The sequence below is a fragment of the Aotus nancymaae genome, unplaced genomic scaffold (assembly GCF_030222135.1).
Source record: "Aotus nancymaae isolate 86718 unplaced genomic scaffold, 86718_ANA_hifiasm-v0.15.2.pri h1tg000016l, whole genome shotgun sequence".
NCBI lineage: Eukaryota > Metazoa > Chordata > Mammalia > Primates > Aotidae > Aotus > Aotus nancymaae.
In genome coordinates, this window is record NW_026988428.1 from 2291640 (window position 1) to 2313986 (window position 22347).

The window sequence follows — 22347 nt, forward strand, 5'->3', positions numbered from 1 at the left end:
GAAGAAAATATATTGTTTGACTTGTCACCATGATAGTTATTAACCTAACAACCCAGGAATATGTATTTTTTAATAGGCTTCAATATTCCATTCTCCTAGTCTTAAATTTATCATCATTTGAAGATCTAGATTTTGAAAAGACTGATTTAGTTAACATCCCTTTTTGTAGCATTTATCATAGTACAGCAAAATTGGTAAGTCAGCTGTTACTTCTAAAACTTCTACCAAAAATTTAAGTTAGATTACTTTCCTATCAAAGAGACAGAAAGGAATCAATTCTAAAATTTTACATGAACTTTATAAACTTGTGCTAAAAAGTGGTCAAGACAGCTATATGTGTCTTGCTAACTTTCCAGTGTTAATACTAGTTAGTCCAGAATCTATTTAATACTTGCAAGTTTCCCAAAAAAAGAACAGTGATTTTTACTAAGTTGTTTCAACAGTTCAATCTTTATTTAGGACTAAGACTTCAAGTCCATCTCCCAACACTTCTATTAACAGATCTATCAAATCTGTTTAGTACAACCCCCAGCAATACAAAATCCATTTTATGCTTTGTTAACTCAGAATCTAAGAATTAGAAACCACAAAGTAAAAAGACCCATTAGTAGTGGAATAGAAACTGATTAAACAAATAAGGTATCTGGTTACAGATAAATTCCTCTTATAAATTTAGATTCCAACAGCCAATAAAAACATGGGTCCTCAAACAGAAGAAAAACTATACAATAATCAGAGTATTTTCAATTATACTACTGAAATGTCAAAGTGAGTTTCAATGATGAAATGGAAAAGGGGTGTTCATATGCAAATGTTTAACTTGTTGCAACTCCGAGAATAAAGCACACATAACAACATGTTTCTGGAGACCACACAACACTGTTCAAATTTAACAACTTTATTGAATTTGCAGAAGCATTCTACAGTAATACATTTAAAAAAATCACATAGCACTCAGTAGGTACATGTATACATGTACATTTCAGAAGTCAACAAATAAAATTACTCTCACAAAGCTGCAAAGATGGACACGTATAATCTAAGAATGTGGTAATGGCCAGAGGGAGTACCCAAGAGACCATATTTTGTTATACTTAAGGCTATTATTTTCCACAATACCTCTACAGTTAGACTATTATCTTACAATCATAGAAATGAAAAGATAATACACTGCTTTATACAGATACACAGATACTGGAATATAGTATAATTTCTTATGGCTTAAAAAATTAAATTTGCTTTTAGATTCTGTATTGTTAAACTTAACTTTCCACAAAATACAATATATCGTGAAAGCAAAGTATTATTAGTATTTTTTTTAAAAAAGCACCATTATCTGACAAAATAGATGGTGAACATGCACTATCCCAGGATATCTACTATTATCCAAAGAAGTGTTTCTCAAAGTGTGGTCCATGGATTGGTACTGGTCCATGAATTGGTTGCTACCAGTCAATGAAAAGATAACTGACCTAAAAAGTATCTCTAGATTTAAATTCTTCTCCATGCTTATCTTGCCTGTGGATCAGTAACAGTTGTGGACTGGCATTTTGAGTTGCATTGATCTAGATTACTATGAATGATGTTGCAGACACGAGTAAATAAACAAAATATGAGCAAAAATATAGGTAAGTTTTAGAAAGTGAAAATATACTGAGATAAAAGTATCAAAAACAAAATCACTTCTGAATGTGTAAGAAATGTTTACTTCTGTCCTAGGTATAAAGCAGAATGCATATTATGCTATTAAACAGTAAAGACTCCTTATAGCCTAATTAGAATTCTCTTTTTTTGGAGAATTGTAAAAGCATAAGTAAAACAGGAAATAGAAAATCATTTAGAGACTAATATGTGATCTAGAAAGCTTTAAATCGTTTGTAGCAGCCTTCCTATCTATCCAAATCTGTAAAAAAGAAAAGTAGTTCTACACAGACAATTACTTTTATATTGTAATTTAATGGGTAGAAGCTTAACTTTTTGCAATTAGCCTGATCTGGAAACTAAAACAACCTTAACGGAAAAGAAAATGTTGGCATAAAGTACCTGAAATTCATAGAAAAGCTTCTGGGTTCCCCATATCAAAGATCAGATGTCTTTTTGTCTTAATTTTATTAGTGGGTTATTTCCACGTTTTTTAATTACTTTGTATACCTCTCCTCCAAATAATGTTCCACCTTTAAAGGGAGTAGCAGCCAGCTTATTCTTAGAAGCTAAATTCATTTTGCAATCCTTAAGCCAGAGATATCGACGACCTACAGTGGAATTTCCCATGGTATGGGCAGCCATCTTCACCTCATCAAATGCAGCTTCACAAATATATGAGGCTGCATCATATGTTTTGCTCAGAATCCCAAGTGCTTGGTGTGTACAACTAGGATCTGAGCTAAGAATTTGTGCAGCTTGACTAATGTCTGCCTGCATAGCCTTAGCTACAAAGGCAGTGTGGGTTGCAATCTGCAATGCTGATGCTGCAGCTTCATATGCTCTACAGAGTGCTAAGTCGAATTGTTTATCACAAGACTCAGTGGAGGCTGCTTGAATACCTCCTGGTGGAGTGGCTTCAGAAATAAACCCTAGGATTTCATCATCTACTTTTGGAACTGATAATATCCGTGTTGCCTCCCTAGATGAAACTGGATATTTGCATGCCAGTGAAGGCAGCTGCCTATCAACTTGCTGCCATTCTTCTTCAATTACTTTTAAAATAGATTCATGGAAGGGAAAAGAGAGTTCTGAGGCATCTATTTTATCATGCTGTGATTGCTTACACATTTCTAGACCTAAGGTAGTGAGCGAATGAGAGACAACAGTTTTGGCAGAAGAAGACATCAGTTCAGATCCAGGTATGTTTTGAAATGCCACAAAGGAACCTGAATCCTTTTCGTCCACTGACTTCTCACTCAGTCTAGGGACTTTTCGTGGAGGAGACTGGAATTCAGTTTCTTGAAACTTAGACTGATCAATTCTCTTCTGTATGTTTTCTACATCCAGTTGGGGTGTAGATTTAGAAGTCCCAGGCAAACTACCTACCCCACCCTGGACCAACAGAGAATTGACATAATCTCTGATTGCCTCAGCAAGTGGTGGAGAAATTAGTTGTGAGCTCTCAGACTCTTCTAGTGCTTTCCTTTTACTGGAGAGAACCAACTGATCTGAAATATGGGACCTCTCAGGACATAATGGTTGAATTCCACTTTTCTGTCTACCGCAAATATTTTCTACTATGTCTTTATAGTAAGCAGTGGTTGTTTCTTTAATCAGTGAAGGAGAAGCTGCAGCAGAGACCAATATGGCAGTGTGTTCAGGCTGAGAAGATGACGAAGAACTTTTCTCTAAACACCTATCATGACTAGACTTGGATGAAATGATCAAATTCCCTTCAGAGGCTAACTTCTGCAACTGTCCCCTGCCAGGCAAGTTTGTGGCAACAAGAGGCTCCCTATGTAGGTCTCGCTTAGAAGTATGTACTTTCTTAGCTGCCTGTAGTTCAGTACTGCCCAAAGGAGGACGGGTGGAGATTTCAGGAAATGAAATACCCTGAAAAAATCCACCACCAGAGGGAGTAGTTCCAAGTTCAGAAAAAGGAACAAAATCCCTAGTGGACTTCACTTTCTTGTGTTCTTTCTTCTTTCCTGTAGGGGCAAAAGAGGCAGGAAGTTTAAGCATTACCTGTGTTTGAGCTCATTTTATTCTTTGCCTCTTTGCTAAAAATAGTGCTGTCAAAGGAAAAGACTATAATTTCATATTCTGAATAACTAATCTGGCAGATTTGCCCTGATAGACAATGCTTACGGAGATATAAATAATTTGGGTCAAAATAATCACAAGACATATGAATTAAAAGTTTACAAAAATCAAGTTGTACTTATAATTTTTTTTTTTTTTGAGACAGTTTTACTCTTGTTGCCCAGGCTGGAATGCAGTGGTGCAATCTCGGCTCACTGCAACTTCCAACTCCCAGGTTCAAGCTATTCTCCTGCCTCAGTCTCCCAAGTAGCTGGGATTACAGGCATGTGCCCCCATGCCTGGCTAATTTTTGTATTTTTAGCAGAGACGGTGTTTCACCATGTTGGCCAGGTTGGTCTCAAACTCCTGAACTCAGGTAATCCACTGGTCTCTGCCTCCCAAAGTGCTGGGATTACAGGCGTAAGCCACCAAGCCAGGCCACTTATAATTTTTAAAGGACACTTATTTAATGTACTAAAAAAATATTTAAACAGCATGATCAAATTTTTTTTTTTTTTTTTTTTGAGACGGAGTTTCGCTCTTGTTACCCAGGCTGGAGTGCAATGGCGCAATCTCGGCTCACCGCAACCTCCGCCTCCTGGGTTCAGGCAAGTCTCCTGCCTCAGCCTCCCGAGTAGCTAGGATTACAGGCACGTGCCACCGTGCCCAGCTAATTTTTTGTATTTTTAGTAGAGACGGGGTTTCATCATGTTGACCAGGATGGTCTCAATCTCTTGACCTCGTGATCCACCTGCCTCGGCCTCCCAAAGTGCTGGGATTACAGGCGTGAGCCACCGCGCCCGGCCCCAGCATGATCAAATTTTAAGATACCATAGTCTACTAAGAATATGGTCAAAATATTTGCTTTAAAGTTGCCTTGAGGTCAGATTAACAAAAACTCTACTTAATTTAAATGCCTATCAATAGAGACCAGAGAAAATATGCTACATTTAAATGCTACCACTATGTATTAATTATGAGGAATAAACAAATAGAGATGTAATTAATAGGATTAGATTTTAAAAATACCGAGTAAGGAAAAGCAAGTGCTAAGATTTAGCATATTGTTTATATAAATTTTTATTATTAAAGTACTAAATAATAGCATGTATTAGATAAATGTATATGTAAAAAATAAAAACAAACTGGAAAGATAGGCATCGAATTAATAACAGTAGTTACTTCTGTGGAGGCAATAGGTACAGGTAAGTACAAGAAACTTTGCCTTTACTTGTAATACTTTATTCTCTCAGAAAAATGGAAAAAAGAAAAAAAAAAGAAAAATGAAATTTGAAGCAAAAAAGATAAGCTAACTGGCAATTTCAGGTTATGGAAAATTAGAAATTTGTACTATGTTGTTTCGTAGACTTCTCAATAAAAAGTATTTAAATCAAATTACTTACAGAATTATTCTAATGACATGAATCAAAATTGTATACCTTATCAATATTGTTTTAAATTTTACCTTCTTCATGGTCACTGTATTTTATGTGTGAAAAAATTACATACATTTGATTACATCATTTAAAATTTTACCTTCTTCATTGTCACTATATCTGTCAGAATCATTACTTCCATTCTGCCTTGTACTTTCTGCTGAAGAAGAAACTGTTGGCAGAGGAGTAGAAGATCTTGATTCTGTTCCTTGTTCCCTCAGTTTCAAAAGCTTTTTCTCATATAGCTTCCTGGTTGTTCCTGAATTAAAGCAGAATTTGCTTTAGTACTTGTATTATCTCATTTAGGGTACAGCTCAGACAGTATCTTCAGCAACATTTTAAGTTTATTTTCACCTTTTCTTTTTCTAAACTCAAATTCTTAAAAACACTATATAATGTGGCCAGACACAGTGGCTCACGACTGTAATCCCAGCACTTTGGAGGCTGACGCAGGTGTATCACTTGAGGTCAGGAGTTCAAGACCAGCCTGGCCAACATGGTGAAACTGCATCTCTACTAAAAATGCAAAAATTAGCCAGGTGCCGTGGCACACACCTGTAATCCCACCTACTTGGGAGGCTGAGACAGGAGAATTACTTGAACCTGGGAGGCAGAGGTTGCAGTGAGCCAAGATTGCACCACTGAACTCCAGCCTGGATGAAGGAGTGAGACACTGTCTCAAAAGGAAAAAAAAAAAAAGGCTGAAAAGGCTGGGCCCAGTGGATTACCTGAGGCCAGAAGTTCGAGACTAGCCTGACCAATGCGGTGAAACTCTGTATCTACTAAAAATACAGAAAATTAGCCAGGCCTGGTGGTGGGTGCCTATAATCCCAGCTACTCAGAAGAATTGCTCCAGGAGGTGGAGGATGCAGTGAGCTGAGACTGCACCACTGCACTACAGCCTGGGCAACAAGAGTGAAACTCCATCTCCAAACAAAAAAACAAAAAACAAAAAAACAAAACACGTACCCACAACTATATAATGGACTCTTTTCTACAATAGGTGTTTTTCTGAGAAACGACATTTCTTTCAATAGCATGCAATACAGAGTAGATTAACATAGGCCTTACTGTAGATGACCTACTAAAGAGCCATATATGACTATTTTTGACTAAAGTCTTAAACTTGTATATTTTCTCCATTACTATGTAATAGTACTTACCAATGTAGCAAGATCACACATAAGCAGATTGTACATCTATGAAGAATAACTATGATTAAACTTCCATAACTCAAAGATATTAATATGCCTGTAATTGGCCATTTAGTTATAGGGGAAATTTCTATAAATCACATTTAAATATACAACTTTGCAGTTAAAATGACCTTTCATGGAAAACACATATCACAAAGCAAAACTGATTACAAATTCTTAACAGATTTCAACAGCAACGACAGTTTAAAACCAAAATAGATTTTATTTTGTTTTACACTAGCTGTGTATCTTTCCTTAGCTTCTGAAGGATGAGCAAAGTAACAATGAGTATCTTTTTAGAATATGTGTCCAGAAATGTAATATAAGTAGCCTTAAGATGAACAGGTGATATATCAACATGTAATTTAATGTATGCTGATATTATAAACACACATTTTTCAGTTTCCCTTTTGGAATTTCTTCTTTTTTTGGGTCTAGCTGTTTCCCAAGCTGCAGTGCAGTGATGCAATCATAGCTAACTGCAGCCTTGAACTTGTGGGCTTAAGCAATCCTCCCACCTCTGCCTCCTGAGTAGCTAGGACTACATGTATGCACCACCATGCCTGGCTAAATTTTTTTGATAGAGATGAGGATTCACTATGCTGCCCAGGCTGCTCTTCAACTCCTGAGCTCAAGCAATTCCACTGCCTTGGCCTCCCAAAGTGCTGGGATTATAGGCATGAGCTACCATGCCCAGGCCTTTTAGAATTTTAAATTAAAAAATGTTAAGAGTATGATATATCTGTTGATAACTAACTGTACATAAATAGGCTTACTATTATTTGGAAGCAGTGTATACATTAAAACAAAATGTTCTAAATCTTTATTTGCAACTACACCTATAGCAAAACCTACCAAATCTCTAGTATCCACAATTTTATGTAACTTAGAATATCAAGACCACATGCAGTGGCTCATGCCAAAAACCTAGGATTTAGGGAGGCCTAGGTGGGAGGACTGCTTGAGCCTAGGAGTTCAAGACCAGCCTGGGCAATATGGTGACACCTCATCCCTACAAAAAATACAAAAATTATTCAGGTGTAGTGGCATGTGCCTGTGTTCCCAGCTACTTGGGAGGCTGAGGTGGGATTGCTTGAGCCCAGCAGGTTGAGGCTGTAGTAAGTTGTGACTATGCCACTGCAGTCTAGAGTGAGCAACAGAGCAAGACCTTGTTTCCAAAAAAGAAAAGAAAAAACATCAAAATAGGCCAGGCATGGTGGCTTATGCCTGTAATCCCAACACTTTGGGAGGCTGAGGCAGGTGGATCATGAGGTCAGGAGTTCGAGACCAGCCCGGCCAGCATGGTGAAACTTCGTCTCTACTAAAAATACAAAAAATTAGCTGGGTATGGCGGCACATGCCTGTGATCTCAGCTATTTGGGAGGCCGAGGCAGGAGAATTGCTTGAACCCAGGAGGCCGAGGTTGCGGTGAGCTGAGATCGTGTCACTGCACTCAAGCCTGGGTGAGAAAAGCAAACTCTGTCTCAGGAAAAAAAAAAAAAAGATAAGCTAGGAATTTAATAACTTCATTAACAAGTCAGTCACACAGTCTTGCTTTGTCACCCAGGCTGGAGTACAGTGGCGTGTTCTTGGCTCACTGCAGCCTCTGCCTCCTAGGTTCAAGAGATTCTCCTGTCTCTGCCTCCCAAGTAGCTGGGACTACATGCGCATGCCACCACGCCCGGCTAATTTTTTTTGTATTTTTGGTAGAGACAGTGTTTCACCATATTGGTCAGGCTGGTCTCAAACTCCTGACCTCAGGTGATCCACCTGCCAAGGCCTCCCAAAGTGCTGGGATTACAGGCATGAGCCACTGCACCTGGCCACCTGTGTTTCTTTAACTCTAAATGAGTGAAATAAAATGGGAGGATTGAATTAGATAATCTCCAGAATTACTTCAGTTTTTGAGATTTTGTTGTTTTTGTTTGTTTGTTTGAGACAGAGTTTCGCTCTGGTTGCCCAGACTGGAGTGCAGTGGCATGATCTCGGCTCGTGGCAACCTCCTGGGTTCAAGCAGTTCTTCTGCCTCAGCCTCTCGAGTAGCTGGGATTATAGGCATGCACCATCACGCCCACCTAATTTTGTGTTTTTAGTAGAGACGGGGTTTCTCCATGTTGGTCAGGCTTGTCTCGAACTCCCAGCCTCAGGTGATCCACCCGTCCTAGCCTCCCAAAGTGCTGGAATTACAGGTGTGAGCCACTGTGCCCAGCTGTTGAGATTGTTTTTTATGATGCTCATATCATACTTCCGCTGAGACATGGGTCTTATATGACAGTTGAGGAAAATCTGAGGTAACATAGCTGGCCAAATTTGTGCGAATAAATAAGTTAGTGGCTCGGTGCAGTAGCTCACACCTGTAATCCCAACACTTTGGGAGGCCAAGATGGGAGGATTGCTTGTGCCCAGGGTTTCAAGACCAGCATGAGCAACATAGGAAGACCTCATCTCTACAGGAAATTTTAAAATTAGCAGTGTGTGGTGCCACAAGTCTGTTGTCCCAGCTACTCAGGAGGCCGAGGCAGGAGGATTGCTTGAGCCCCTCATCGTGGGGCCAGGGGTGGGGGGTTGTCAAGGCTGCAGTGAGCCATGATGGCTATTGTACTCCAGCCACAGCAGTGGAGCAAGACCCTCTCTCTCAAAAAAAAACAAAAGGTGAGTTAGTGACTGACTTGTTAATGAAGTTATTAAATTCCTAGCTTAGTATCTTTTTTTTTTTCTGAGACAGAGTTTTTTTTTGAGAGAGAGGGTCTTGCTCCACTGCTGTGGCTGGAGTACAATAGCCATCATGGCTCACTGCAGCCTTGACAACCCCCCACCCCTGGCCCCACGATGAGGGGCTCAAGCAATCCTCCTGCCTCGGCCTCCTGAGTAGCTGGGACAACAGACTTGTGGCACCACACACTGCTAATTTTAAAATTTCCTGTAGAGATGAGGTCTTCCTATGTTGCTCATGCTGGTCTTGAAACCCTGGGCACAAGCAATCCTCCCATCTTGGCCTCCCAAAGTGTTGGGATTACAGGTGTGAGCTACTGCACCGAGCCACTAACTTATTTATTCGCACAAATTTGGCCAGCTATGTTACCTCAGATTTTCCTCAACTGTCATATAAGACCCATGTCTCAGCGGAAGTATGATATGAGCATCATAAAAAACAATCTCAACAGCTGGGCACAGTGGCTCACACCTGTAATTCCAGCACTTTGGGAGGCTAGGACGGGTGGATCACCTGAGGCTGGGAGTTCGAGACAAGCCTGACCAACATGGAGAAACCCCGTCTCTACTAAAAACACAAAATTAGGTGGGCGTGATGGTGCATGCCTATAATCCCAGCTACTCGAGAGGCTGAGGCAGAAGAACTGCTTGAACCCAGGAGGTTGCCACGAGCCGAGATCATGCCACTGCACTCCAGTCTGGGCAACCAGAGCGAAACTCTGTCTCAAACAAACAAACAAAAACAACAAAATCTCAAAAACTGAAGTAATTCTGGAGATTATCTAATTCAATCCTCCCATTTTATTTCACTCATTTAGAGTTAAAGAAACACAGGTGGCCAGGTGCAGTGGCTCATGCCTGTAATCCCAGCACTTTGGGAGGCCTTGGCAGGTGGATCACCTGAGGTCAGGAGTTTGAGACCAGCCTGACCAATATGGTGAAACACTGTCTCTACCAAAAATACAAAAAAAATTAGCCGGGCGTGGTGGCATGCGCATGTAGTCCCAGCTACTTGGGAGGCAGAGACAGGAGAATCTCTTGAACCTAGGAGGCAGAGGCTGCAGTGAGCCGAGAACACGCCACTGTACTCCAGCCTGGGTGACAAAGCAAGACTGTGTAAAAAAAAAAATATATATATATAGATATAAATATAGATAGACATTCAGATAGATAGATAGGTTCTGCTAATACAAACGATTAACGACAAACCAGTCCTTAGAACCTAAAGTAACTGCTAAGCAAAAGGAGAAAAAAATTTGGGGTCTCACTTCAGAGAAAAGACACTGTATTTGAAATTTTATCAACTTACCCACAATAGGACCAGGATTCACTCCATATTTCACAAGCTGATCCAAAAGGTCTTCATTAGTTAGCTCTGTTACATCTAGATCATCTTTATCATCTTGTCTGGGTTTATCAGTTTTCTTTGTGGCTTTCTGTAAACAAAGTTCAGTAATCATTTCCACATGAATTAAAAAGCGTCCACTTATTAGATAACAACACTGGATAACATAAACATACAATTCACCACCAAGTTAGTTTATAGTAACATTAGGGCTTAGCAATTTAATTAAGAGCAATTCATTATTGGAAAACATTTTCTAAGTTGAACTGTAATCATACAAACCTAATAGACAAGCAAGTAACTTAAATCTTAAAGACATTATTGTTAAAGTAGTCCATTTGGATTACTTATCTAAAAGAGCAAATAAAAGTAAAACTAACTGACTTTAGATAACATTTTCTTTTAAATAACTATTTTTTTTCCTTTTTTTTTTGGAGATACAGTCTCCCTCTGTTGCCCAGGCTGGAGTGCAGTGGCACCATCTCAGCTCACTGCAACCCTCACCTCCCACCTCAGTCTCCCAAATAGCTGAGACCACAGGTGCATACCACCAACCCTGGCTTTTTCTTTTTTTTTGTAGAGATGAGTTTTTTGCCATGTTGCTCAGGCTGGTCTTGAACTCCTAGACTCAAGTGATCAGCCCACTGAGGTCTTCCAAAGTGCTAGGATTCCAGGTGTAAGCCACCACACACAGCTTAAGTAACCAAAAATTATATTTCATTTCTTAAAGCATATAACTCCGATGGCAAGGGATGGCAACTAGCTATTAAAATGTTACAAGGAGTTTCACTACATTTGTGAATTCAACCAATCACAGATCAAATCAAAAATACTCGGGGGGGGGGATGACAATACAACAATAAAAATACAAATAAAAAATACAGTATAACAACTATTTACGTAGCACTTACACTGTATTAGGCATTATAAGTAATCTACAGATGATCTGAAGTACATGGGAGGATGTGTGTAGGTTACTACAACACTTATATTAAGGGACTTACTAAAGCATTCCCAGAGTTTGATATCCATGGCCGGGTCCTGGAATCAATCTCCATCCCCAGGATAGGAGAGAGGACTGTAAACTCCTTATAACATAGTTACTTTAGTAGCTAGTTTACGACCAGGAAGAAATCTGACAGACTTCATGGTTATATTATCACCTGTGACAGTTTAGTCACCAGATTGACTTCTGTACCATCTGTTTACTAAAAATAATCAAAATAACGTGAAACAAACTTTGAGAGAAATTTTTAAAGTATTAAAATTGATTTATACAATGGCAGTATTTACTGGGAAAACTATGTATTTCCAAAGTTGAACAAGTAAAAAGGAAGCAAAAGTATGGATACCTTTTAAGGCTGTGGCAAACAACCTGACAAATGGGTCAGTGACCTCAGCAAAAACAGAGTACTGAACAAAAAGTGGCTGTTAAAAGAATGACAACATCAAAGAGAACTGTATGAAAAAGGCTTATGTTATCAAGTTGTACGGAATGCTCACTTTCCAGTCATATTAGGGGGGGAAAATCAGGCAATATTTGGCTATGTACTACAATCCGTTTTTAACAAATAAAAATACTCTGATCTAAAACTGTCAGGCTCAAATCTTTTTTTTTTTTCCTTTTTTTTTTGAGACTATGTCTCATTCTTGTCCAGGCTGGAGTGCAGTGGCACAAATCTTGGCTCACTGAAACCTCTGCATCCCAGGTTCACGCAATTTCCCTGTCTCAGTCTCCAGAGTAGCTGGGACTACAGGTGTGCACCACACGCCCAGCTAATTTTTGTATTTTTAGTAGAGATGGGGTTTCAGCATGTTGGCCAGGATGGTCTTTAACTCCGGACCTCAAATTATATGCCTGCCTCAGCCTCTCAAAGGGCTAGGATTACAGGCGTGAGCCACCGCACCCAGCCTGAAATACTTCACATAAAGCAAGCTATGAGAAATTCTTTTTTAAAAAGCTGTTAATTGCTAATCATTCTATAATCAGAAGCCAAAAAACCCTCACCAAAAAGATAGTTGCTCATAAGAATAATTATGTTAACTCAAGAAAAATCTTTAATAAAAAGATGGCTATGGAGAGTTACAGTCAGGGTACTTTCAGCAGGCTTTTAATTCACACACATTGCACTAACCTAGAACTGCCAGGCTCAAATCTGGAAGCAGCCCACACCATAATATCCAAATAGTTGCCTATAATCTAAGAGTTCTAAGACTTACTTCTTTCAAGAAAAGATTTCATCAAACAAACTCAATCCTTTGTTACTGACTTATTCGAACTTTCCAAAAAGTGCAGTCTGGTAGTATAGAAAAACTAAATAATGCTTAAAATAAAAATAAAATACGGAAAAACAATCAATCAGGTTCAAATTATTTGTAAATAATCCCCGCTACCACAGAATGTTCAAATTTACTATCAACAAAACACCCAGGAAATTCCAACTTTTCATACGTGCCTGAGAGATTTCCAGGAAATCTCTTGGAGCTGGGCAAGGTGGCTCACGCCTATAATTCTCAGCACTTTGGAAGGCCAAGGCAGGCGGATCACTTGTGGCCAGGAGTTTGAGACCAGGTTGGCCAACATGGCGAAACCCTATCTCTATTAAAAATACAAAAATTAGCTAGGTGTGGTGGTGCATGCCTATAATCCCAGCTACTCAGGAGGCTGAGACAGGAGAATCACTTAAACCCGGGAGATGGAAGCTGCAGTGAGCCAAGATCATGCCACACACTCCAGCCTGGGCAATAGAGCGAGACTCCATCTCAAAAAATATCTTGTCTTTTTTTTTTTTTTTAAGGCGGAGTCTTGCTTTGTCACACAGGCTAGATGGAGTGCAGTGGTGCAATCTCGACTCATCGCAACCTTCCGCCTCCCAGGTTCAAGCATTTTTCCCGCCTCAGCCTCCCGAGTAGCTGGGATTACAGGTGCACACCACCATGCCTGGCAAAGTTTTGTATTTTTAGTAGAGACAGGGTTTCATCATGTTGGCCAGGCTGGTCTCGAACTCCTGACCTCAGGTGATCCACCTGCCTCGGCCCCCCGAAGTGCTGGGATTACAGGTATGAGCCTCTGTGCCCGGCCAAATATGTGATTTTTAATCTGTCAGGAAAAAAGTTCCAGAAAAGTAATGTCATTTTATAAATCTCAAATTTAATAAGGATAAAAAATTAGGAGACAGTGTGTTATACATGATTAGCAGTTTCAGTCAGGAAAAAGGAAGCATTAGTTGTATTAAATTCTGCCTCCAGAAAGCTTTGTTCCTTTAAGTAGATCACTTATCCCTTAAGAGTTTCACTCAAAAATACTGAGTACCTATTACGCCACCTGATGATCTCTAATGTATTTTTCAACTTTAAAACCCAACAATTCTGGCTGGGCACGGTGGCTCACACCTGTAATCCCAGCACTTTGGGAGGCTGAGGTGAGCAGATCATGAGGTCAGGAGTTCGAGACCAGCCCTGCCAATATGGTAAAATCCCCTCTCTACTAAAAATACAAAAATTAGCTGGGCGTAGTGGCATGCGCCTGTAGTCCCAGCTACTCAGGAGGCTGAGGCAGAAGAATCACTTGAACCCGGGAAGTGGAGGTTGCAGTGAGCTGAGATCATGCCACTGCACTCCAGCCTGGGTGACAGAGAGAGACTCCATCTCAACAAACAAACAAACACACACCCCAAGAGTTCTTTGATACCACCCATGAGCTACTCTGACTCCTTTAATCTCTACCTCTAGTATCAAAGATGCTGGACTGTAACAGTATTATAACAGATTCTATTGAGCACTTATTATATACTAAGTTGTGTTCCAGGTGTCTGTATTAACTTAGAGAATCCTAAAATACTCTATGGCATAAGATACTAATATCCCCACCTGACAATTTAGAAAACTGAGGTTCAAGCATGCATTTCACTAACTCAGAATATCTGCATGCTATAATATACACATTACTTACACATATCCATGTTATTGGCTTCCCAAAATTATATTTTAGTAACTTTACACTGTATTGCCCTGACATTAAAGACAAAAAATTCAGAAATCATTTGTTGTAATAGGTATTAATTACTGAGCACTAGACACTTCACATATGCAACTGCATGTAATCCTCAATCTGACTAAGTAGCTATTGCTATTAGATTATTTCTCTATTTCAGGTGAAAATGGAGGATCTTAGATTAAGACGCTGTTCAGTGTCATATGAATACATGGTAGATCTGGAATTTGAATGTATTAACTCTATGATTCACAAGTCTGCATACTTAACACTTTATTATAATAGTCATGGTCAATTTGTGATTTAATTAATATTTCTTAATGGCAGCCAACTTTTTATTGTTCTTTTCCAAGTCTTCAAATATTTCCTATTGAGAATACATAATTTAGCCAGGAGCAGGAGCTCACACCTACAATTCCAATGCTTTGGGAGGCCCAAGCGGGTGGATCCCTTGAAGCCAGGAGTTCAAGACGAGCCTGGTCTTGAACTATAAATAAAATTCTAAAAATATTTGGGAGGCCGAGGCAGGCGATCACCTTAGGTCAGGAGTTTGAGACCAGCCTGACCAACATGGTGAAATCTCGTCTCTACTAAAAATACAAAAAAAAAATTAGCTGGGCGTGATGCTGTGTACCTGTAACCCCAGCTACTAAATACAAAAATTGGCCTGGCATGGTGGCGCTCGCCTGTAATCCCAGCTACTCAGGAGTCTGACGCAGGAAAATCACTTGAACCTGGAAGATGGAAGGTTGCAGTGAGCCGATATCATACCACTGAACTCCAGCCTGGGTGACAGAGTCCAACTCCATCTCAAAAAAAACCAAAAACCAAAAAAAAAAAACCCACCCAAACACACACTCATAATTCACCAGACCAGATCATTCAAGAATATTATGCTCCACTAGATTCAAATAGCTGCGCCTTCATGCTCTGCCCCTTACAACAAAAAAGCAGACTGCCAACTCTGTAAATGTTTATTTTTGTGTCCACAATCTAACACCTAAAAATATTCGTACCAAGATGCATAAAATAAAAAGCTTAGAAATAAGAAAACAAAATCAAAGCAAAACTTTTAATGTGCAAATTTTTGTCATGTTATACCGAGTGAATCCAAGAGTCTATGGTAGAGGCTGAAATGAAACAATTTCTTCTGTAATTAAAAATATTCCTCATAAACCCATGATTAAATAGAAGGTATATGCTATGCAAATATTTAATCTTGGCCAAATCCACAATGATGATTGATTTGTCTTAAAACGTTAAACATCTGTCTTATCTGCAATTCTCAAACATAATTTGGCTTTCTCCTATATTATAAACATTTTTTTTTTCTATTTTGCCATCCCATTATGCAGAAGATTATAAAGATTCTTTAAGAAATATGACCTGGTATTATTTTTATATGGGGCTAAAATGACCAAAACATAAAACACAATATATATATAAGAGGAATCTGACATGAAGAATATATATATATATATATTTTTTGAGATGGAGTCTTGCTCAGCCACCCAGGCTGGAGTGCAGTGGGGCAATCTTGGCTCACTGCAACCACTGTCTCCAGGGTTCGAGTGATTCTCCCATCTCAGTCTCCCAAGTAGCTGGGATTACAGGCACCCACCATCGTGCCCAGGCTGGTCTTGAACCCCTGACCTCAGGTGATCTGCCTGCCTCAACCTCCCAAAGTACTAGGATTAGCCACCGCATCCAGCTGAAGAATAATTTTATACATAAATTATCACAAATGTCCTAAGATTCTTTTCCTGTAAATTCAAAATTATTTTCCCTATGCCTGATAAAAACATGACCAGATTCCTAATTATAACTCACTTATATTTAATGTACTTTAAAACAGAAAATGATGCTACTGACTACCAATATTTTTTCTTCAAGTTGTTGGAACCAATATGAAGCCCAGTCAAGAGTAGACACCTCTGAGTTTTTTTTGTTTTTGTTTTTGAGACGGAGTTTCACTCTTGTTGCCTAGGCTGGAGTGCAATGGCACAATCTCAGCTCACTGCAACCAGTGCCTCCAGGGTTCAAGTGATCCTCCTGCCTCAGGCCTCCCAAGTAGCTGGGATTACAAGCACTTGCCACCACGCCCAGCTAATTTATTGTATTTTTAGTAGAGACAAGGTTTCATCATGTTGGCCAGGTTGGTCTTGAACTCCTGACCTCAGGTGATCCACCCGCCTAGGCCTCCCAAAGTGTAGGGACTACAGTCTTGAGGCACCTCGACCAGCCACCTCTGAGTTTTAAATACTTCAGGTAGCCGGGAGCGGTGGTTCACGCCTATAATCCCAGCACTTTGGGATGCTGAGGCAGGTGGATCACCTGAGGTTAGGAGTTTGAGACCAGCCTGTCCAATATGGTGAAACCTCAACTTGAAAAAAAAAAAAAAAATTTCAGGTAGAAGACATTTAAACCTATAATTATGAAGTAAGTTTTCTCTATATGGATAAAATCATTAAATGAAATACTAACAGCTTAATTACCATGCCAATAGACCTACTAGGTACTCTTAAAAAACGTTACTTCCATGACACGCAGTGGCTCATGCCTCTAATCCCAGCACTTTGGGAGGCCGAGGCAGGCGGATCACCTGAGGTCAGGAGTTTGAGACCAGCCTAGCCGACATGGTAAAAATCCAGCGCTACTAAAAATATAAAAATTAGCCGGGCATGGTGGCTCTCGCCTGTAATCCCAGCTACTTGGGAGGCCGAGGCAGGAGAATCATTTGAACTCAGGAGGCAGAGGTTGCAGTGAGCCAAGATCACGCCACTGCACTCCAACTGGAGGGACAGAGATTCAGTCTCAACACAAAACAACACTCTTTGCAAATCAGTCAGAGAAAAATTAAAACAAAAAACAAAACCAAAACAACAACAAAAATTACTTCCTTTTATTCACAACTTATTTACAGGGTGCTTACCAACTTCAATTAACATATGAATTGGATAAATGAGTAAATAAACACAATTCATTTTTTTAAATCCCCAAAGTTAAATCCAGTAGTCAAGAACACATGGTAGGAACTCAAAATTGCTGGATAATCTGAATTTAAAAATTTTTACATTTAGTCTTCTTACCCCCAAAGAACACTAGGTAGATCGGGACGTAAACTCTTTTACCAAGTGGCTGATAGAACAACATTAAAACTGAGATGGTTGCTGCCGTGTAAAAGAAATCGTCCCCAAAATAAATAGGAACCAAGGCTGAGGCAGGATTGCTTGAGGCCAAGAGTTCTAGACCAGCCTGGACAACACAGAAAGCCCTCGTTTACAAAAAAAAAAAAGATTAGTAGCACATGCCCCATGGCCTTTGCTACTAAGGGAAGCTTAGGCAGGAGTATCTCCTGAGCCCAGGAGTTTGAGGCTGCAGTGAGCTATCACCCCTGCACTCCCGCCTGGGAGGCAGAGCGAGATCCTGCCTAAAAATAAGTAAATAGCCAGTAATTCTATTATAAGCATACAACAAAAAACTTGACGTTTTAAGACATTTGCACAGTGGACCAACACAGGGTTTTACAGACAGAACTAGGTTTTTTTAAAAACTGTGCTGATTTTTTCAACCAAATTATTACTGAAAGAGTTTCTTTTTTTGAGACAGTCTCACTGTCGCCGAGGCTGTAGTGCAGTGGAGCGATCTCGGCTCACCACAACCTCCGCCTCCCGGGTTCAAGCGATCCTCCTGCCTCAGCTTCCCAAGTTACTGGGATTACAGGCACGAGTTACCACGCCTGGGTAATTTTTGTATTTGTGGTATAGATGGGGTTTCACCATGTTGGTCAGTCTCGTCTCGAACTGCTGACCTTGTGACCCACCCGCCTTAGCCTTCCAAAGTGCTGGGATTACAGGTGTGAGCCACCGCCCCCGGCCTTTACTTGGGTAACAAGAGTGAAACTCTGTCTCAAAAAAAAAAAAAAAAAAAAAAAAAAGTTTAAATACTACTTTCTTTTTCAAAGCAGATATCAGAAACAATAAGGTGTGATTGGTCTTTTATTTGTCCAACATTTGGCACTACTATTTGTCAGACACCGTACTCAAGACGTTAAAACTTTGAACTTCTCTAAAGCCCAGGCTAAGATTTTCAATTAAATTTACATGTGTCTATTACATTTGTCTTTCATTTCCGCCTGAGTAGCCAAGAAAACACATTAGACAGGTTCTTTAAAAACCAAAGTGTTGTAAACTTTGAAGGAAGGAATAATTTTGGTTTACACTAGTGATAAGTCGCAACAACTTCAAACACCACATTGACTGTCTTACACCCATTACTAAAAGGCATTTTAAGTTACACCCATTACTAGGTTTAGCTTCATCCTATTACGATGTGAAGCCCTGTAACTCGGCAGGCATAAGCAAACCCACAAAAAGCATTTTAAAATCCACAGAACAAAAAGCAAACTACTCTCAAACAAAACATGCTTTGCTAGAGGCGATCTGAGATTTAACCGGGATCAGACATTCAAAAATTGCAATATCGATACACCAGAATGTCATGAAATAAATTTTTCCTGAATCCTAAGTCTTTCCTTTCCTTAAGCAAAATTTACCAATAACGGGGGAAAACTCAATCCAAACTGTGAGTAATTTTTAAGTAATTTACCCAGATTTTTAAATATTTATAAGTGCTTAAAAATGTAGTTTCAAATGCTCATTGTAATTTAGCGTGAAGCTGTCCCGCCAAAAGATGGCCTGTTGCTAGGAAAGATTAAGACAAACTAGAAAACATGAAAGGTTCAAAAAGCCCTCCATATGCAAAAGTATAAAAAGGCGGGAATTTCCTTATTTCAAATTTTGGTTAGAAATTAGTGTGTCATCAGTTGCCCTCCAGGGAGCGCTCTGAGACTCTGTTGCGAGTCATTTCGGTTAATAAAGCGGGAAAACGCTCGAACTTAACCTATCGCATTTTGGGGCCACCCACCCAGAGCTTTCGAAAGGGCACGTAAGTCCCCGTCTAAACGCTCGCTGCCAGCGGCTGGTGGTCGACGGACGCGACATTGCCCGCGCGTGGGCCCCACCACCCGCGTGCAAAACAACCGCCGCCAACGCAGCTCCACACCTCCCAGACCACACGTCAAAGAACGCTAACCTCGCGGCCCCAACTTCTGACTTCTCCGCTCCGGCGCCTGCAGCCAAGCGGGGAAGGGGCGGCGCAAGGGGGCGCAGGGACAGCCCCGCACCTGGGAGGCCCGAAGGGACGCTCAGGAGGGAGGGGCTGCGGCGGGCGGCGAGCGCGCGCGGCAACCGCCAAACGCCCGCCTTTGTGGCCCCATCCCGACGTCCTTACCCTGCCAACGGTGGCCCGACTCCGGCCCGCGGCGCCGGCCCCAGAGCCGAGGACCGGGGTGGGCTCGCGCTCCTCGTCACTGGAGAAGTCCGGGGACCCCTTGCTGTTGGCGCCGGCGGCGAGCGGCGGCCGGTTGCGAGCCGTCAGGTGCTGCAGGTAGAGCTGGACGTACACGTCTTTGCGCTGCTCCCCGACCGGCAGCGTCACATTGTTGGCGACTAACTCACTCTTCAACTTCTCTTTCGTCAGGACCGAGGGGTCTTCCAGGAACTCCGGCATCTCGGGGATCTGCGAAGCCCCCTCCCCGCAGTCTTCGCCGCCGCCGCTCACGCCGGCGCGCTCGCTCCTGGTTGGGGGCCGCGGTGTTGCCTCCGAGCCTCACGGCTCCTGCCCAGGAGGAGGGCCGCGGAGAGAAGCAAAAACTCACAGACACAAGGCCAAGCCAGACCCGGACACAAAAGCCCCCGGAGCCGAACTACGGACCAAGTGCGGCCAAGCTAGAAGCCCGCACCAACCCCAGCCCACACACTACAGGCAGAAGGCGAGCAGCCTGCTTCGCCCACGCCCCAAGAACGCGCGCCGCCATTGGCGGGCGACGGGAGGAAGCGCGGCGCTGATTGGCGGGAGGGCTCGCGCGGGTTCCATTAGCCGCCGCGCTGAGCGAGAGGAGGTAGAAACGCAGTTTAAAAGGCGCTGGGGCGGGAGCCGAGGCAGCCGGGCTGCTTCTGTTTTCATTTTCTCCACCCTTTCCCTTAGACGCCGATAAGGGACAGGTCGTACTGCTTTTGTGCGCCGCTTCCTCTCCCTCCGGCAGCTTAAGAAACAGCTTTCCTCTTTGGGGTCGATCGCCTACGAACGGGCCGAATTCTACGCCAGCTGTGAGGACCCTTGGCTGGGCCTTTCTTTCTCCCGGGACACTGAAGCACCGAAGAGTACCCACAGCCTCGCCTTCCCCAAACGCTAGCCCTGAAGGGGAAGAAAAGAAGCGAGGCTTGTCTGTAGGCACTCATACTCCTTGATTTGATTTACTTTGGGAGGGGGAGGGCAGAGAGTTACGCACTCCTCTCTCGACTCGCGAACGCTTCTTTTGTTCCAGAAACCCAGGAGAAACCAGACCTCTACCATCGGGCACTTTAGATTGCCCTTGAATTTGTGACAAAATTCAAGAAGTGAATGGTACTATACCATTCACTTCTTAGTCTTACAGTTGGGGCATGTCTAAATTGTTTAATTTAAACGGTGCGTTGAGACTCAAGACAAATTCACGCATGCAGTTTGTTGAAAGCCATCTCTGGCTGTGGATCCCACCACCCATAAGAATCTTAAAACAACAAAACGAAGCAGAACCCTTGGGAACCCCCTCTCTGGTCAATTTAAAATAACTGATATTGTACATAACCGTAAACGAAGCCTAGTGACCTATCATTAGGCCTAGAACCCTAATCAAACCCATATTACTGATCCGAGTTAAAACCTGATAGAAACTAACAAATTTACTACAATTAAAATGTTTTCCTGGAAATTTGCATCACTCATGACAAATACTTGTATTTCTGATAAATATGTATGTTTAAAGAAGCTTTCGTTCTAGAAAGGAAAACCTGGCACGGTGGCTCACACTTGTAATCCTAGGAGGCTGAGGCAGGCACATCACAAGGTCAGGAACTCGAGACCAGCCTGACCAACATGGTGAAACCCCTAATCTACTAAAAATACAAAAATTAGACGGGCACGGTTGGCGCGTGCCTGTAATCCCAGCTACTCAGGAGGCTAAGGCAGGAGAATCGCTTGAACCCAGGAAGCGTAGGTTGCAGTCAATCGAGATTGAGCCACTACATTCCAGCTTGGGCAGTAGAGCAAGACTCAGTCTCAAAAACTAAAACTAAATAAAGGAAAGGAGACCTTGGATTTAGGGTGTCCTAATCATTTCCCCAGAATCTGAGCTCCAAACTATGTTTTAGAAACTGGTTAAATATATTTTTTTAATGTTTAGTTGCTTTCTGCACTGTTAAGTTAGAATATATTTAAAACAAATGCCTTCACTAAAAATGTTTCCTAGGATTTAAGCCATTTACTTTTGTTCAAATTGAGGAGACATTATTTCTTTTAGTGATAATTATTTAATTCCTTTATAAAAATCTCAGTATTCACTGAGTATTAAGTATTAAGCAATGGTATTAAACTTAGTAATGCAAATTAAAAATCAAGTTTTTTTTTTCTCATTAAACTTTTTTAATGGGTCTCAAAATTCTGTGACAAATTTTTGATCAAGTTGTTTCCATTAAAAAGTACTGAAAAAAATCAGGGTTTTTTTTTTGAGACGGAGTCTAGTTCTGTTGCGCAGGCTGGACTGCAGTGGCACGATCTCAGCTCACTGCAACCCCTACCTGCCAGGTTCAAGTAATTCTCCTGTCTTAACCTCCCCAGTAGCTGGGATTACAGATGCACGGCACCACGCCCAGCTAATTTTTGTATTTTTAGTAAAGACAGGGTTTCACTGTGTTGGCCAGGCTGGTCTCAATCTCCTGATCACAAGTGATCCTCCCACCTCAGCCTCCCAAAGTAACGGGATTACAATTGTGAGCCACAGTGCCCGGCCTAAAATCGGGTTTTAATTAGCAAGTTGTTAGGTAGATTTTTATGATC

The 22347-nt window shown here is 41.2% G+C and overlaps 1 protein-coding gene across 3 annotated transcripts in view; it reads right to left on the bottom strand.

Annotated features, from left to right (window-relative positions):
* The window catches only part of TMPO (thymopoietin), a 35326-nt gene extending 15077 nt beyond the window's left edge, over positions 1-20249 (bottom strand). Inside the window, exons 1-4 of one of the 3 annotated variants that reach the window (XM_012469295.3) lie at positions 19702-20249; positions 10380-10506; positions 5263-5421; positions 883-3632 (exon numbers count right to left, since the gene is read on the bottom strand). In XM_012469295.3, the coding sequence (XP_012324718.1) occupies positions 2086-3632; positions 5263-5421; positions 10380-10506; positions 19702-19980 (2112 nt within the window). In that variant the 5' untranslated portion in view covers positions 19981-20249 and the 3' untranslated portion in view covers positions 883-2085. Of the gene's footprint in view, positions 1-882; positions 3633-5262; positions 5422-10379; positions 10507-19701 lie in introns of those variants that run through there. The other 2 variants (XM_012469297.3, XM_012469296.3) reach the window with 2 other exon arrangements.
* Positions 20250-22347: the final 2098 nt, after the last annotated feature.